Raw genomic sequence first — 17954 nt, forward strand, 5'->3', positions numbered from 1 at the left:
GTGTCATCACATTTCAAATAATTGCCTTTGTAGTGTACAATGCTTATTTTCTTTCAGTTGGTATTACAGTGTCTTTTAAAATACATAGCATTTTCTTTTAAGACAATCATTGACATACCATAATGCAGGTTTTTCTGATTGTTTGAGTGACATCGACTATTTTAGCCTGTGGATTTATTAAGGATCCATACTTTGTCCACATTACCCTGAGGGCTAGAGACTGAGGAACTTCACAGTCACAACTCTGTAAACAAAGGGTACTTTTATTTTAGTAAGATCTGAATTCAACCAGAACATATTTGTGAAAAGTTGAAATATTTTGAGGCTTACAGCTACCTATGCAAGCACTTCTCTTAAAGCTACATATCCAAAATTCTGATGTAAAAGACTGCTCGTTTGGCCTCACACACATATAACTTGTAATAAAAGCCAACCGTTATGCAAGACACTATAATTCCTTGAATCCAAATCATAAAGTGCTCACTTATTCTGCAGAGTATAAGTAACAGTGCTGACTTTTATCTTGCAATCCCATGCATGTTAGAAAAAAAAGACTAATGATAGAAATGACACAACATGCTTAAACACTCCAAACTTTGCATGCACTTGGCATTACAAAATGGATAGTTCTATTGCTATCATTTTAAATTGTTCGAATAGAACAAAATAAGAGCACAAACAGTCTAACAAAACACGAGCAGGGGTTCAGAACTGTTTTAATCAGTTGGCTGGTGAATTCATCAACACAATCACACTACACACTGTCTCAGCAAATTTGACTACTACAGACGGGGGTAGAATTATAAGAATGGGCCAGATTTTATGATTCAGTATTAGTCTGTAAAAAAGATGAGGGTGGCATGGTGGCTCAGTAGTTAGCACTGCTGCTCACAAGGACGTTCTCCTTGTCTGTGTGGGTTTCCTCCAGGTGCTCCAGTTTCCTCCCAGAGTCCAAAGATGTGCAAGTTGGGTGGACTAATGTTCAGGGATGTGCAGGTTAGATGGGAAATGCAAGGTTACAAGGAAAGGGTAGGTGAATGGGTCTGGATGGGATCCTGTTCAGACAGAGGAAGGGTTACCAGACCCGAAATGTTAACTCTGATTCTTTTACTTTACAGATGCTGCAAGATCGGCTGAGTATTTTCAGCAACTTCTGTTTTTGTTCCAAATTTTAATTAATACTGGAGATTTAAAAGATTAAATTTGAAATGTATTTGTCTTGAATCCTTCTTAAACAATTCTCTCTTTTTATTATAAGATAATAAAATGTGAGGCTGGATGAACACAGCAGGCCCAGCAGCATCTCAGGAGCACAAAAGCTGACGTTTCGGGCCTAGACCCTTCATCAGAGAGGGGGATGGGGTGAGGGTTCTGGAATAAATAGGGAGAGAGGGGGAGGTGGACCGAAGATGGAGAGAAGAGAAGATAGGTGGAGAGAGTATAGGTGGGGAGGTAGGGAGGGGATAGGTCAGTCCAGGGAAGACGGACAGGTCAAGGAGGTGGGATGAGGTTAGTAGGTAGATGGGGGTGCGGCTTGGGGTGGGAGGAAGGGATGAGTGAGAGGAAGAACCGGTTAGGGAGGCAGAGACAGGTTGGACTGATTTTGGGATGCAGTGGGTGGGGGGGAAGAGCTGGGCTGGTTGTGTGGTGCAGTGGGGGGAGGGGACGAACTGGGCTGGTTGACCTTGACCGCGTCTCCCGTATTTCCCGCAACACATCCCTCACACCCTGCCCCCGCCACAACCGCCCAAAGAGGATCCCCCTCGTTCTCACACACCACCCTACCAACCTCCGGATACAACGCATCATCCTCCGACACTTCCGCCATTTACATTCCAACCCCACCACCCAAGACATTTTTCCATCCCCACCCCTGTCTGCTTTCTGGAGAGACCCACTCTCTCCGTGACTCCCTTGTTCGCTCCACACTGCCCTCCAACCCCACCACACCCGGCACCTTCCCCTGCAACCGCAGGAAATGCTACACTTGCCCCCACACCTCCTCCCTCACCCCTATCCCAGGCCCCAAGATGACATTCCACATTAAGCAGAGGTTCACCTGCACATCTGCCAATGTGGTATACTGCATCCACTGTACCCGGTGTGGCTTCCTCTACATTGGGGAAACCAAGCGGAGGCTTGGGGACCGCTTTGCAGAACACCTCCGCTCACTTTGCAACAAACAACTGCACCTCCCAGTCGCAAACCATTTCTACTCCCCCTCCCATTCTCTAGATGACATGTCCATCATGGGCCTCCTGCAGTGCCACAATGATGCCACCCGAAGGTTGCAGGAACAGCAACTCATATTCCGCCTGGGAACCCTGCAGCCTAATGGTATCAATGTGGACTTCACCAGTTTCAAAATCTCCCCTTCCCCAACTGCATCCCTAAACCAGCCCAGTTCGTCCCCTCCACCCACTGCATCCCAAAACCAGTCCAACCTGTCTCTGCCTCTCTAACCGGTTCTTCCTCTCACCCATCCCTTCCTCCCACACCAAGCCGCACCCCCATCTACCTACTAACCTCATCCCACCTCCTTGACCTGTCCGTCTTCCCTGGACTGACCTATCCCCTCCCTACTTCCCCACCTACACTCTCTCCACCTATCTTCTTTACTCTCCATCTTCGGTCCGCCTCCCCCTCTCTCCCTATTTATTCCAGTTCCCTCTCCCCATCCCCCTCTCTGATGAAGGGTCTAGGCCCGAAACGTCAGCTCTTGTGCTCCTGAGATGCTGCTTGGCCTGCTGTGTTCATCCAGCCTCACATTTTATTATCTTGGAATTCTCCAGCATCTGCAGTTCCCATTATCTCTCTCTCTTTTTATTCCTCCCTTTATTTTGCTTTTGTATCTGATTTGACAATAAATTCAATAATCAAAGGTTCAGATTCTGCACTGCTCAAAAATGTGATTGGTTACGGAGTTATGTATTTATTCTGTCCACAAAAGTCTTAAGGAGGAGGGTAAACAGCCCTTCAAAGGCTACTCCACCATTCAATAGTATGCTTATAAGTCCATTTCTAGGTCTTTCAGAGATTAAAAATGTATCCATTTCAGCTTTGAATAAATGCAACAGCTAAGTAAGCAAATATACTGGAACAGAGAAACTTGAAGATTGCCACCCTCTCAACTGTATTGGTACTGAATGATGCTTTTTGACTCATCGTGTCTGCACCAGCTGTTCAAATGAACGTCATTATATTCTGCCAATCTCCTTTATCCCTAAACTCTTGCATGTTATTTCAAATAATCATCCTAGACCCTCTTGAAAGCCTTAGCATGTTTCAGTGAAACAATTTTTCCTCATCTCAGTCTGAAATGCCCTATCCCTTATTTTAAAGCTGTTTCCAGGTCCAAGAGTTTCCAAGTTTGAGGAAACAATCTCTCAGAACTATCCTTTCAATGTCTCATAGTCTAATATGTTTCAAATGAGAATCCCTCTAATGCTTCCAAACATCAGAATATAAGTTAATGCTATCTAATCTCTCCTTAAAAAAACCTTTCATCCTAGAAGTCACTGAAATTTTTATTTCACTCCCAAGGTAACTATATTTCTTATTCAGTACAGAGAATGAAACTGTACACACAACCCAAAGCATGGTCTCACCATACCTACAAATGCATTAGCTCTACCAATAGTTGTCTAAAATTTCCAGTGCAAATGTCCATATAGAGTCAACTTGAAATTGTAGGAAAAACATTTATATGCCAATGATTACAAAATTCAGCTCAAGTGCAAAGAACTGCATTGAGTCTCACTGGAAAATTTAACATACTGATATGGAATGTTACAAATTCACAAATATTCACAATGAATTACAAACCTCCAGAACTGACTGCTCAATTTATTTCACACAATCAGAATCTTGCCCTTAACTTCCCTAATATATTTAATAATTTAATGGATTTGCATATTTGTTGGCCTTTAAACTCAAAACAAAAGTGTTGTTGGATAATTATATACAAGCACTTTTAACAACATGATTTTCGTCAATGTAATGTCAGTTTAGCCTCAGGACTAGAAATTGAACAATTTAAAATCATAGAAGTTACAACAGGACAATAAGTAAGATTCTAATTCATTCCAGTAGTCCTTAGAGATTTTAAATTTGTCAAATTGTACTGATGTCAGTTTTCTATATTTTTTTTTCTTTTCCATCCCTTCTCTATTCAGCAGCTCTGATTTGAGTCTAATTCGTCCTCCACCACCATGGTACATCTGTTTCTATCCCAGTTGTTAAACTTAATTGCTCATGGAGAAACATTGTTGAGCTGCTATTCATGCACGTCCCAAATGTCCCTGTGTCCCAGCCACACCAATGCAGTTTGTACTGAATACAAATGAACTGAAGGGTGCAGAAATAAAAATCTAACAAGGCATTTTCCTGTAAGATCCAGCCCACACTGCTGTAGGAAATTCCGAGATGAGTCTCTTTCTAAAGATCTGATATAAATGACAAAATATTTAAGAACAAAAATGAGAAAAGAATAGAAGTTACTCAAACAAAATTCAGTGTTTTACTTTTAAAGTATACAGTAGTTTTAAGAGCATTATTATAGCCATAAATTGTCTCAGGATCAACCAAGTTCATTAAACTAATTCCCATACAATTGTCGGCTCCCCTTGAACATGAAGTAGATTTGATAAACTGTCTGTTAGCAGAGAAAAAGTCCTGAAACATTAATTTATTTTCTGCAAGTTGAAAGAATATAGTATTTTCTTGCCAGTTATTTTCTAGTGTTTATAAAGTCTTTGAAAACACAGTCTATACAAAAGCTTTTCCAAAGAAGGCAATAAACACCTCCTTAACCTGTCCATCTTCCCTGGAGTGACCTATCCCCTCCCTACCTCCCCACCTATACTCTCCTCTCTACCTATCTTGTTTTCTCTCCATCTTCGGTCCGCCTCTCCCTCTCTCCCTATTTATTCCAGTTCCCTCTCCCCATCCCCCTCTCTGATGAAGGGTCTAGGCCCGAAACATCAGCTTTTGTGTTCCTGAGATGCTGCTGGGCCTGCTGTGTTCATCCAGCTCCACACTTTGTTATCTTGGATTCTCCAGCATCTGCAGTTCCCATTATCATCAATAAACACATTCACTTAACTTGCAACTAAACAGTGAAATCTTCCACTTTTCAACAGCAGTGCTGGGGTTCAGTTATTGAGAAACTGATATGATTAATATTGCAAAATATTACATGTCTGTAGAGAAAGGTTAATGAAGTAGCAATTTTTGCAGCATTTTCATATTTTATTTGTGTAATTACCTGAGCTCTAGAGGTAAATTGCTTGATGGTCACCCAGTCTTTCACATACTGGACTGGAGAATTTCCAAATGATGCCACGATTTGTGGAAAATTTTGACCAATTAACAGATTTCTAATGATTTGCGACCACTGATGGCATGTTGTGCTGTTCGTTATACTTTAAGAACAAATAAGAAAAACACTTAGTAATTTATATATGAATACTTTTAGTCTAAAAAGGCTATAAGTAAACTTTTTAGCCAGTGAAATAATGGGGCTCATTTTCCTTAGGACAGCATCCAGTGAATGAAGATTCTTCAGCTGTAAAAGAAAATTGGAGCTTCTTGATGACAATTCTCCACTCTCTATAAAGCACAGGGATTACACACTTTTATCAATGGTCTGAACATTTAAACTTAGTGGTATGGGGCATTCCTGATCCATCTGCCTCATTTTTCCATGGTCTGTCAGCACAGTGCTCAGGGCAGAAATAGTCTGAGGGAGAAGAACGGTGCCATCCTTGCTGTTCTAATGAAAAATCACAAGCCTCAAATGTTAATTGTTTTTGTCACTAACGACTGCCTTCAAAACCCACAACCTCTGCCATCTTGAAAAAGGGTAGCCAATGCATGGAAACATCACCATCGAAGAACAGAAGAACTGGGGACAGGAGTAAACAATTCAGTCTCTTGAGACTGCTCTGCAATTTAATATGATCCTGGTTGATCTCATCTCAGCTTCAACTCTACTTTGCTACCCACTTCCCATAACCCTTTAACCTGCTGTTAATTAAAAATGTGTCTATCTCCTTCTTAAATTTATTCAGTGTCCTGGCATCTACCCCACTCTGATTCATGACCCTTGGAGAGAGGTAATTCCTTCTCATCACTGTTCTAAATCTACCACAGCTGAGATCTCTTATTCTGGACTGCCCCCATAAAAGGTAATATCTGCTGTAGGTCTATTCTGTAAATCTTCTTGAGCATCTTCTACACCTCAAATAAATGTTCTCACTTCTGAATTCGAGCAAATATAGACCTAAACTCCTCAATCTCTCCCCATTAAACAAACCATTATATTTGGAATCAATCTAGTGGACCTTCTCTGAACTACCTCCAATGCAATTATATAATTCCTCAAATAAGGGGACCAAACCTCTACACAGTATTCCACATGCGAGCTCACCAATGTCTTGTACAGTTGCACCAACACTGCCATTCTTAGTATACTCTGTTGTTTTAGTGATAAATGCCAAAATTCCATTTGCCTTCCTTATTACCTGTGGTACCTGCGTACTAGTTTTCTGCAATTCATGCAAGAGGAAACCCAGATCACTCTGCACCAAAGCATTTTGAAGTTTCTCTCCATTTAGATGATATTGCCTTTTTATTCTTCTGACCAAAATGGATAGCCTCACACTTGTCCACATTAAATTCCATTTGCTTAATTTGGTGCATTCACTTAACCTATCCATATCCATTTGTAAATTTCTTATTTCTTCATTGCAACTTACCATCTCATCTATTTTAGTGTAACCTCAAAATTGGCTACAGTATGTCCTGTCCCTGCATCCAAGTCATTAAAAAAAGTGTAGATATTTGGGATGTGAGGTCTGAACTCTATGGTACACCATTAGTTCGAGCTTGCCAACCACGAAAAGACCCATGTATCCTGACTTTCTGATTTCTGTTGGTTAGCCAATCGTCAATACAAGGTAACATATTACCGCTAACACCATGTGATCTTACCTTGTGAATTAACCCTTGGCACAGCACCTTATTTAATACCTTCTAGAAGTACAGATATATTCACAGGATCCCCATAATCCACTTTGTTACTTTTACTCAAGAACACAGGAACTCCAGTAGGCAGGTGAGACAGGAGACTTAAACTGACCCTAGAGTAGCTGAAGGGAAGTTTAGCTGGTACAGGGACTCAGCGGCAGGTCTTACCATTAAACTTTGCTCTTTTCTCCCACAATCTAACCAATGAGGAAGGAAAAATCACCCATAATCTCAGGTGATTGCTAGATTTTTTTTCTAGTTTAAAGGTTCTTAGTGCACCTGTTCATTGGATGTAAATGATAAATGTAAATACATTGTACTAGTTTAACCCTCATCACATCTATAATACTCCATGGCATTTTCTTGAACTGTTGCCAGCACCGAAGAACTTGACTGCTTGTTAAATGGACACAGTAAAGAGATCCTATAGTGCTTACCGCAACGTACAACCTGAATGTAAATTATATCCAAAAAGTACTGGTGTCCGAAGTCCTTCCATCCATAAACAGTCCTGATTAGTTGAACTCTTAATGACAGTCAGCTGTCCAAGTCTGTTTTTGCTCTGAATTATGCCAAATGTGGAAAGATTAAGTTAAGGATACATTTCCAGAAAAAGTATGGAAAATTAGGTTTCTGAAACCAATAATTAAAATGTTGAATAAAAATCCTTTACACTATGCTTGTTTTAAATGTCTACTTTAGAAATTTTCATTGTTCTCCAATTTCTAGGTTGTTTTAATTTTCTCCAAGGCTCTGAACATGGTAGCAAGAATCTGTTCCTTTCTCACCCTCCCCCAAAACCATAAACAATATCTGTTCTTTTTATGTTACAAGCTACAGAAGTAGACACCAAATTAAACAAAATTGAATCAATTCATTGGTTAAAAAGGACACTTTAAAACAAATTGAAAAAGAAAATGGAAATGTATCTCTAAGATGGAGACCCATAAATGGTCATAAACCTGAAAATATGGTAAAACTGATAAATGACATAATCAGAACTTTGAAACACATTTCCATTCATGGACAATTTATTATTTTACATACAGTATTGAATGGAGATTTCCAGTTTGAGAAACAAATTTAGATGTGAAGCTGGTTAACAATGTTGTAGACAACCAGCTGTTTTTTATACATACTATGATGGAAGGAGATGCAAAGTTTTTACAACTTTACATAAAGAAATGTATTGCTTTGAATGTAAAATGGGATGACTTTGTACTTTAGTGAGCCTTAACTGGCAAAAGGGTACAGAGTCATGAGAAATGGACACAACTTGACAAAAGGTTAAAGGGGAAATTCAAAAGAGCTCACATCAATAATAGGCAAATTTGGAACATGGTACTTTACATAATGACAATTACATATAGAAACTTCCAGGAAAGCATGGAAGGATAAAATGTTAGATTTATTCAAGAGATGGAAGGTGGCAGAAAGGATAATGATGCAACTTTTTTTTGGATGAAGAATTAAGATAGGCAATGAGTGAAGGATATGAGGCATTTGGTCCAAATCCAGCCACTAGAGGGAGTCCAACAATGTAACCTGGATTTCCACTGAGAGGAACTCCTGTTGTATTGTCCTGGAAGTTAAGAAAGCACATTTTACCATGATAGATTGTAAAACCAAAAGTGAAAACCATGAAAAAGGTAATCTATTGTTAAATTTGACAATATGTGAAAATCACAATAAAAGCATCCAATTGGAGTTGGCAGAAGTGGCAGCTCATGATCCTCTGCATGTGGATACTGGTTGGGTGGTAAGTGAGGGGGTCCCTATCAATGTTATGGGAGAGAGGAGGGCTGTGGGCTGAAGTGCAGGAAATAGGTTGGGCGCAGTTGACAGCTACCGTGGCAGGGAATCTTCATTTGAGGAAAAAGGACATTTCTGAGGCAAGAGGTGGTATCACCATAACAGATACAATGGAGCCAGAGACACTGGGAGAATGGAATGGAATCTTTACAGGAAGCAGTGTGTGAAAGTCAGTAGATTTGTAATGGATATTTGTAGTCAGCCTATCCCCAGAAATGGCAACAGAGATGTTGAGGAAAGGAAGGAAGAGTCAGAGATGGACCAAGTGAAGGTGAGGGAAGGACGGACATTGGAAGTCAAATTGATAAAAGAAATACTGGTCTATGAAAAGGATCAATGCAATTGAGTGCATGTTAAGTGTGTTTATGGAGAGAGAGGAATACATTCAATTAAAAGGTGTCAACCCTCTTGCAGCTTCTCTGCAAAGGATATAATAAACATTTTAGCTACTGTCTCAGTTAAATTGGGGGAACCTTGAGAGGTCATTCCAATCTTACTTAGATAACTTTGGTAACTTAGAAGCATATTATGGTTTCAGCTCCATGCTGAGACTTGCATACAATTACAAGTAAACAGAAGTGAGTGAAGTTGCTATTCTTTGAATGTGGCATTCGATCAAAGTTTTTTTAAGTTCACAATAGAAACCCCACAGAAGGAAGCCACTTAAAATACTTCATTTAGTCATGAAGGAAAATGTTGTTATTTCTTTACTGTTTATAGAAATTGTTTTTCCACAATATGTTACATTTTGCAACACAAATGAAATATGTGAAGTGCATCAAGATTTTTTGTGAGCTGGTACAGGGCTATAATAATGCAAATCCAAGATTTCCAGAAATGGTTTGTTGTACATTTTCAGGTTAAACATCTTTCAAAATAATCAATATTAGATAACAACTGAAAATAGAAGAAATGATATATTTTGGAATGTATGAAGACCACGTCTTTCTTTTTAGATTGTGGACCAAAATGGGAAAGAACTGCTCCAAACTACACCGTAAAAGGAGTTTCTGCACTTCACTAACAAGTTACTGGAACACATTCTGAGTTGTGTCTACCTGTTTTTAAGAGGGGTCATACAAATTGTTGCTGAGACCACGTGTGAAATACAGTGCATTGTATTTACTGAAGGATGTTAATGCATTAGATGCAGTTCAGAGAAAGGTTACTAGACTAACACCTGGAATGAGCAAATTGCCTATGAGGAAAGGCTCGACCGGCTAATCCTGTATCGTGTGGAGCTTCGAAGAGTCGGACATGACTTTATGTCATACAGTAGGGAAACAGAGCCATTGGTCTAACTTGCCCGCTCCAACCAGACATCCCAATCTGACCTAGCCCCATTTGCCAGCATTTGGTCCATATCCCTCTAAACCCCTCCTATTCACATACAACATTTACAAGGGATCTGGATGAGTAATTGAACCTGCCTAAACCATTTCCTTTGGCAGTTCATTCCATACACATACTACCCTCTGTATGAAAAAGTTACCCCTAAGGTCCTTTTTCAAATCTTTCCCCTCTAACCTTAAAGGTATGTCCTATAGTTTTGAAATCCCCTATCCTGGGAAAAAGACCTTGGCTATTCACCCTATCCATGCCCCTTAGGATTTTATAAAGCTCACCCCTCAGCCTCCAATGATCCAGGGGAAAAAAAAACCCAGCCTATTCAGAGTCTCCCTATAACTCAAACCATCCAGTTCCAAGAACATCCTTGTAAATCTTTTCTGCGCCCTCTCAAGTTTAACATCTTTCCTGTAGAAGGGCAACTAGAACTGCATGCAGTACTCTAAAAGTAACCATACCTCATCAATGTCCTATAAAGCCGCAACATGACATCCCAACTCCCATACTCAATGTTCTCACCAAGGAAGGCAAGCATGTCAAATACCTCCTTCACTACCCTGTCTACCTGTGACTCCATGTTCAAGGAACTATGAATCTGCACCCCTCGGTCTCTTTGTTCATCAACACTTTCCAGAGGCCTATCATTTACTGGATAAGCCCTACCCTGCTTTGCCTTGCCAAAATGCAACATCTTATTTTTATCTAAATTAAACTCCATTGCCACTCCTCAGCCTATTGGCCCACCTGATCAGGGTCCTACTGTACTCAGATAATCTTCGTTGTCCACTACACCACCCATTCTGGTGTCATTTACAAACTTACTAAATTATATCTCCTAAATTCCCATCTAAATCATTTATATAAATGATGAAAAGCAGTGGACCCAGTACCAAGATAATAAAATGTGAGGCTGGATGAACACAGCAGGCCAAGCAGCATCTCAGGAGCACAAAAGCTGACGTTTCGGGCCTAGACCCTTCATCAGAGAGGGGGATGGGGAGAGGGAACTGGAATAAATAGGGAGAGAGGGGGAGGCGGACCGAAGATGGAGAGTAAAGAAGATAGGTGGAGAGAGTGTAGTTGGGGAGGTAGGGAGGGGATAGGTCAGTCCAGGGAAGACGGACAGGTCAAGGAGGTGGGATGAGGTTAGTAGGTAGCTGGGGGTGCGGCTTGGGGTGGGAGGAAGGGATGGGTGAGAGGAAGAACCGGTTAGGGAGGCAGAGACAGGTTGGACTGGTTTTGGGATGCCGTGGGTGGGGGGGAAGAGCTGGGCTGGTTGTGTGGTGCAGTGGGGGGAGGGGACGAACTGGGCTGGTTTAGGGATGCAGTAGGGGAAGGGGAGATTTTGAAACTGGTGAAGTCCACATTGATACCATATGGCTGCAGGGTTCCCAGGCGGAATATGAGTTGCTGTTCCTGCAACCTTCGGGTGGCATCATTGTGGCACTGCAGGTGCCACAATGTCTTGGACATTTTTCCATCCCCTCCCCTGTCAGCTTTCCAGAGAGACCACTCTCTCCGTGACTCCCTTGTTCGCTCCACACTGCCCTCCAACCCCACCACACCCGGCACCTTCCCCTGCAACCGCAGGAAATGCTACACTTGTCCCCACACCTCCTCCCTCACCCCCATCCCAGGCCCCAAGATGACATTCCACATTAAGCAGAGGTTCACCTGCACATCTGCCAATTTGGTATACTGCATCCACTGTACCCGGTGCGGCTTCCTCTACATTGGGGAAACCAAGCGGAGGCTTGGGGACCGCTTTGCAGAACACCTCCGCTCAGTTCGCAACAAACAACTGCACCTCCCAGTCGCAAACCATTTCCACTCCCCCTCCCATTCTCTAGATGACATGTCCATCATGGGCCTCCTGCAGTGCCACAATGATGCCACCCGAAGGTTGCAGGATGAGCAACTCATATTCTGCCTGGGAACCCTGCAGCCATATGGTATCAATGTGGACTTGACCAGCTTCAAAATCTCCCCTTCCCCTACTGCATCCCTAAACCAGCCCAGTTCGTCCCCTCCCCCCACTGCACCACACAACCAGCCCAGCTCTCCCCCCCCACCTACTGCATCCCAAAACCAGTCCAACCTGTCTCTGCCTCCCTAACCGGTTCTTCCTCTCACCTATCCCTTCCTCCCACCCCAAGCCGCACCCCCAGCTACCTACTAACCTCATCCCACCTCCTTGACCTGTCCGTCTTCCCTGGACTGACCTATCCCCTCCCTACCTCCCCACCTATCTTCTTTACTCTCCATCTTCGGTCCGCCTCCCCCTCTCTCCCTATTTATTCCAGTTCCCTCTCCCCATCCCCTCTCTGATGAAGGGTCTAGGCCCGAAACGTCAGCTTTTGTGCTCCTGAGATGCTGCTTGGCCTGCTGTGTTCATCCAGCCTCACATTTTATTATCTTGGAATTCTCCAGCATCTGCAGTTCCCATTATCTCGGACCCAGTACCAATCTTTGTGGCACACCGCTGGCCACAGGCTTCCAGTCTAAACAACAACTCTCCACCATTCTTTGTCTCCGACTGTCAATGCAATTTTGTATCCATTTAGCTAGCTCCCCCGGATCCCTCGTGATCTAACCTTACTATCCAATCAATCTACCATGTCCAACCTTGTTGAACACTTTGCTGAAGTCCATACAGACAATATCTACTGGTCTGCCTTCATCAATCTTCTTTGTCTCCTCTTCAAAAGACGCAATCAAGTTATTGCAACATGATTTCCCATGCACAAAGCCATGCTGACTATCCTCAATTATGCTTTTCCAAATGCATGTAAATCCTGTCCCTCAGAATCACTTCCAACAACTACCCAGCACTGGCATAAAGGCTTGCCAACTTATAGTTCCCTGGCCTTTCCTTACAGCCTTTCTTAAATAATGGTACCACATTAGCAATGCTGCATTCTCAAGGACCTCACACATGGCTGTCAATGATATAAATATCTCAGCAGGGAGCCCAGCAATCTCTTCCCTGGTTTCCAACAAAGTTCTGATCAGGTCCTGGAGATTTATCTAACTTTATGCATTCAAGACCTCCAGCACCTCCTCTTCTGGAATATAAACTTTTCTCAAGACATCACCATTTATTTCCCCATGTAGCCTAGATTCCATGTCCTTCTCCACCATAAACATTTGTTCAGCATTTCACCCATCTCCTGTGGTTTCACATGTATATGGCCACATTGATAATTAAGTGGCCCTATTCTCTCCCTCGTTACTCCTTTGCCCTTAAATGTACTTACAGAATTTCTCTGGATTCTCCTTAACTCTATTTCCCAAACCTATCTCATGTCCCCTCCTGAATTCCCCCTTAAGTATAATCCTACTGCCCTTATATTTCACTAAGAATTCACTCGATCCCAGTTGTCTATAAATGATATGTGCCTTCTTCTTTCTCCTGACCAGATCCTCGATTTCTCTAGTCATCCAGCATTCGCTACACCTACCAGCCTTGCCCTTTACACTAGCAGGTACATACTGTCTCTGAATTCTCATTATCTCATTTTTAAATGCCTCCCACTTCCCAACTGGAAAAGCATTCCCAATCAACTTCTGAAAAATTCTATCTAATACCAGCAAAATTGGCCTTACTCCAGTTTATAACTTTAACTTTGATTAGTTCTTTCCTTGTCCATAGCTACTTTAAAACCAGTAGAATTATGACTATTTGCCCCAAAGTGCTTCCCCACTGATACCTCAGTCATTTGCCCTACTTTATTTCCCAACAGAAGGTCAAGTATTGCTCCCTCTATATTAGGTACATCCACATACTGAAAAAGAAAGTTTGCTTGTACACACTTAACAAATTCCTCCCCATCCAAGCCCTTAATACTATGACAGTCCCAGTCTGTTTGGCAAGTTAAAGTCCTCGACCATCACAACCCTATTATTCTTACAGATAGCCGATCTCCTTATATATTTGTTTCTCAATTTCCTGCTGACTGTTGGGTGGGGGTCAATAAAACAATCCCAACAATGTGATCATCCCTTTCTTACTTCACTGGACGATCTCCCAAGATTATCCTCCCTAAGTACAGCCATAATGTAATCCCTAACCAAAAACGTCACTCCTCCTCCTCTCTTGCCTCCCTTTCTATCCTTCTTATAGCATTCATACCCTGGAACATTAAGTTGCCAGTCCTGCCCATCCCTGAATCATGTTTCTGCAATTGCTATGATATGCAGGTCCCATGTTCTGAACCATGCCCTTAGTTCATGTGCATTACCTGTCAGGCCTCTTTCATTAAATTAAGTTGTATTTACTTCATCAGTCTTACCTCATTCTCTGCCAATGTCTTGTCTGCCTTAACTATTTTTCTTACTCTACTTATCTACTGTACCAGCTTCAGTCTTTTCTCACTGTCACTTTGGTTCCCACCCCCAGCCCCTTACTAGTTTAAAGCCTCCCTTAGGACGACTAGCAAATCTCCCCACAAAGATATTAGCCCCCTTCCAATTCAGGTCGTACGCATCCTTCTTATACAGATCATTTCTATCCCAATGGTCCAAAAAGGTGAATCCTTGCCCCCTGCACCAGCTCCTCAGCCACCCATTCATCTAATCAATTTTCTTATTCCTATTGTCACTAGCATGTGGCGTGGTAGTAGTCCAAATATTTCTACCCTCGAGGACCCACTTTTTAACCTGCCTAGTTTCCTATATTCTCTCTGCAGAACCTCATCTCCTTCCCCACCTATGTCATTGGTACCAACATGCACTTAAACCTCCTGTTGGTTACTCTCCCCTTTCAGAATGTTCTGCACCCACTCTTGAGACATCCTTGTCCCTGGCATCAGGGAGGCAACACACCATCCAGATTCATGCTGATGGCTGCAGAAACATCTGTCTGTGCCCCAAACTAGACAGTCCCTTATTACAATTGATCGCTTGGAACCTAACATACCCCTCATTACAGTAATTGAGACATGCAAGATCCTGAGGGGACCTGACCAGGTGGATGTGGAAAAGATGTTTCCTCTCGTAGGAGGATCTAGAAAATAGTTCAAAAATATAAGGGTCACTGATTTAAGACAGAGATGAGGATATTTTTTATAGCAGAAGGTAGAGTGTCTTTAGAATTCCCTTCCTCAAATGATGCAGAATTTTTAAATATTTTCAAGGCAGAGGTATATAGATTCTTGATTCGCAAATGGATGAAACAGTAGCTAGGGTATGTAGGAATGTAGAGTTGAGGTGAAAATCAGGTCAGCCTTTAACTTATTGAACAGTGGAGCAGGCTGTAAGAGCTGACTGACCTACTGTTGTTCCTTGTTCACATGTTCAAGCAGATGTTTTGAGAACGAAAGACACAGCAGAGGGTGTGTTCACAACAAACTTTACCCAGTGACAGATTGGCTGATTGGGTTTTCAATTAGCATCAATTGTGTGGGCCAGACTTATCAACATACCAATTCTCTGATTGGCTCTTGATCAGGTGGTCAGCTTGTATATGAATAATAGAGAGAAAGTCTCCAGATTGCAAGAGACAGTATCTCTGTCTTCTTCTGTCCCTTGAAGTAACTAAAATCTAAAAGATAGCTAGTTACTCCCACCATTTGCTAGAAGCTTTTGCCTCTAATCAATGACTGAACAATCTGGACTTAGAAGTCATAAAAGGAATACTCCCATCAAATATAGTAGGCTGGTGCTATTGAACTTTGTTCCCCTAATATTTTTTCCTCTACCCAGGACTTTTTTTTTCTTTGATTGTCTGTCTGCATGCATATGTGTAGGATTTTAAGAAGAGGTCAGAGCAGTAGTATCCCCCCCCCTTTTTAAGCACAATATCCTTTTTTAAATTTAAATGTAACCCAGGATCTACCCCTAATTAATTACAGAATAAAGTTTATTTTTAGTGCCACATAAAGCTAAAAGCAAGTATCTGTCATCATTCGCTCTGTCCTCTACTTACCAAGATTCAGTGTGACAGGTGTGAATACACATTACCTGCCAATGCCTTGAAGTCTGGGTTATGTAGTTTGAAACTGATAGTCGTATACAATCCATCAAATGGGTACCTTTGAGGCAGGTGTGATACTTGGACTTGATCACTTTCATTTGGGAAAATGCTGACTCACAGAGTGTGGAGCTAATGTAAGCTTTCACTTTAAAAGGAAAGGACGATAGGAGTGGGTGTTTTTCTTTTTAGGAATCCCCCCCAAATCATTGTCTCATGATCTGACGTTTGGTTCAATATCATTTTGTATTGCAATTTGCATTGTAGTCAACCCACTGATGTCTACACAAAAGATTTGAGACAACTGTGATAATTTGTTCCACCACATCTAATTCATGAATTCACCTTCTGAATTATTCTAATTTCCTTGGGTATGCAGAAAATTTTTTTTGGTGGAATTAGTTTTTTTTTTGTCTTGACCTTTTTTCAAGTATTTTCCCCAGACTCAGGAAATGTTGCAACATTTTGTTTTTAATTGTGAGAACCACAGACCCAGTTCCAATTTGAATGCATTTACAGTACTGATCATGTGTTAAGTCTGTGTCCTTGCCCTGCACTTCACAGTTCAGCTCATTCAGTTTTGATGTCAAGTCTGTAAGGAACCCAACTGCAAGCAATCATGCACTGTCGGACAGCTTATTGCAGACTTCATTCCTGTATTTAGAAACAGTCACAATTTCAAGAATCAAATTTGAAAATCTTTGCACCATGTTCTGTTGAGTCTACCACCTTACATCTCACAATAACAAACCGGAACAGTAGACAATTCAGCCCCTCGAGCCTGCTCCACCATTTGATAACAATCATGGAGGATTAGTTCACCACAGACTGCAATAAGTTCATCAAGTAAGATTTAAGCAAGCAATGCTGAAGGGTTCTTGCTCAATTGAGTTTACGATACAGTGGTTGTTGACAAAAGAGGAGAAAATCAGGATCATTTCTGCAAAATGCAATAAAATCCACATGGCGCCAAACGTGACTGGAGCACCATCAGTTGTGATAGAAACCAGTTTCATGATTAGAATGTTCTTCCAAGCATATTCTTTCAGATTTATTGTAGATATTCTCACTCCTTGTTCACCTTTTAAAGGGTGAGAAGATCCCCTTTGGTTGTTACACCCTTAAAAACCGGGTGCAAACAAACAGATCAGCTGGGCCATCAATTACGTCAATGAATTTACCAAACTGCAGTGAGAAGCTCAGTCCTTCAGGTTCTGCTGTAGTTGCTGCAGGACATCTTCAAACAAAGATTCCACTCATCTTACTACTATAGAAGCACTAAATGATGTGCTCTGGATTGCCATAATTATTTTCTGTTTGTTTTTCACATCTTTGAATAAAGACGCAGAACTAATCAATGCTTTTTTTACTTACTTCACCATCTTTTAATGATTTCTTTTGTTTTGTCAAGACAGTAAATGCAAAATGATGCTTCACTGCAGGTCTTAAATTTTGATATAGCAAGGTGTAGAGCTGGGTGAATGTCAGGCCAAGCAGCATCAGAGGAGCAGGAAAGCTGACGTTTCCGAACCCTTCTTCACAGCTTTTGACGCTGGTTTAGAAAAAATGACAATTCAGCTCTCAAAATATCTTCAGCTCATCAGCGTTTTTCCCTAAGCATACTGTTCAAGAGAAAACCGTCTTTGAAATTACTGTGCATCATTGTGTGGTGCTGTTCCAAATTCTCTTTGTGCTTTGTTAATATACAAGGCAAAAGCTCTTTTTTTAAACTGTTGTGAACTGAAATCCATTTTTCCATATCACTTGGAAGATGTACATTTTTGGTTTCTTTTTA

The 17954-nt window shown here is 41.5% G+C and overlaps 1 protein-coding gene across 3 annotated transcripts in view; it reads right to left on the bottom strand.

The window, feature by feature from the left end:
- Positions 1 to 17954, bottom strand: part of tctn1 (tectonic family member 1) — a 100183-nt gene that overhangs the window by 2502 nt on the left and 79727 nt on the right. For all 3 annotated transcript variants that reach the window (XM_059655029.1, XM_059655030.1, XM_059655031.1), the window contains 4 exons: positions 8524 to 8611; positions 7467 to 7605; positions 5267 to 5423; positions 119 to 244 (listed from right to left, as the gene is read on the bottom strand). In XM_059655029.1, coding sequence (XP_059511012.1) covers positions 119 to 244; positions 5267 to 5423; positions 7467 to 7605; positions 8524 to 8611 — 510 coding nt within the window. The remainder of the gene's footprint in view (positions 1 to 118; positions 245 to 5266; positions 5424 to 7466; positions 7606 to 8523; positions 8612 to 17954) is intronic.

This window comes from Stegostoma tigrinum, chromosome 26 (genome assembly GCF_030684315.1).
Source record: "Stegostoma tigrinum isolate sSteTig4 chromosome 26, sSteTig4.hap1, whole genome shotgun sequence".
NCBI lineage: Eukaryota > Metazoa > Chordata > Chondrichthyes > Orectolobiformes > Stegostomatidae > Stegostoma > Stegostoma tigrinum.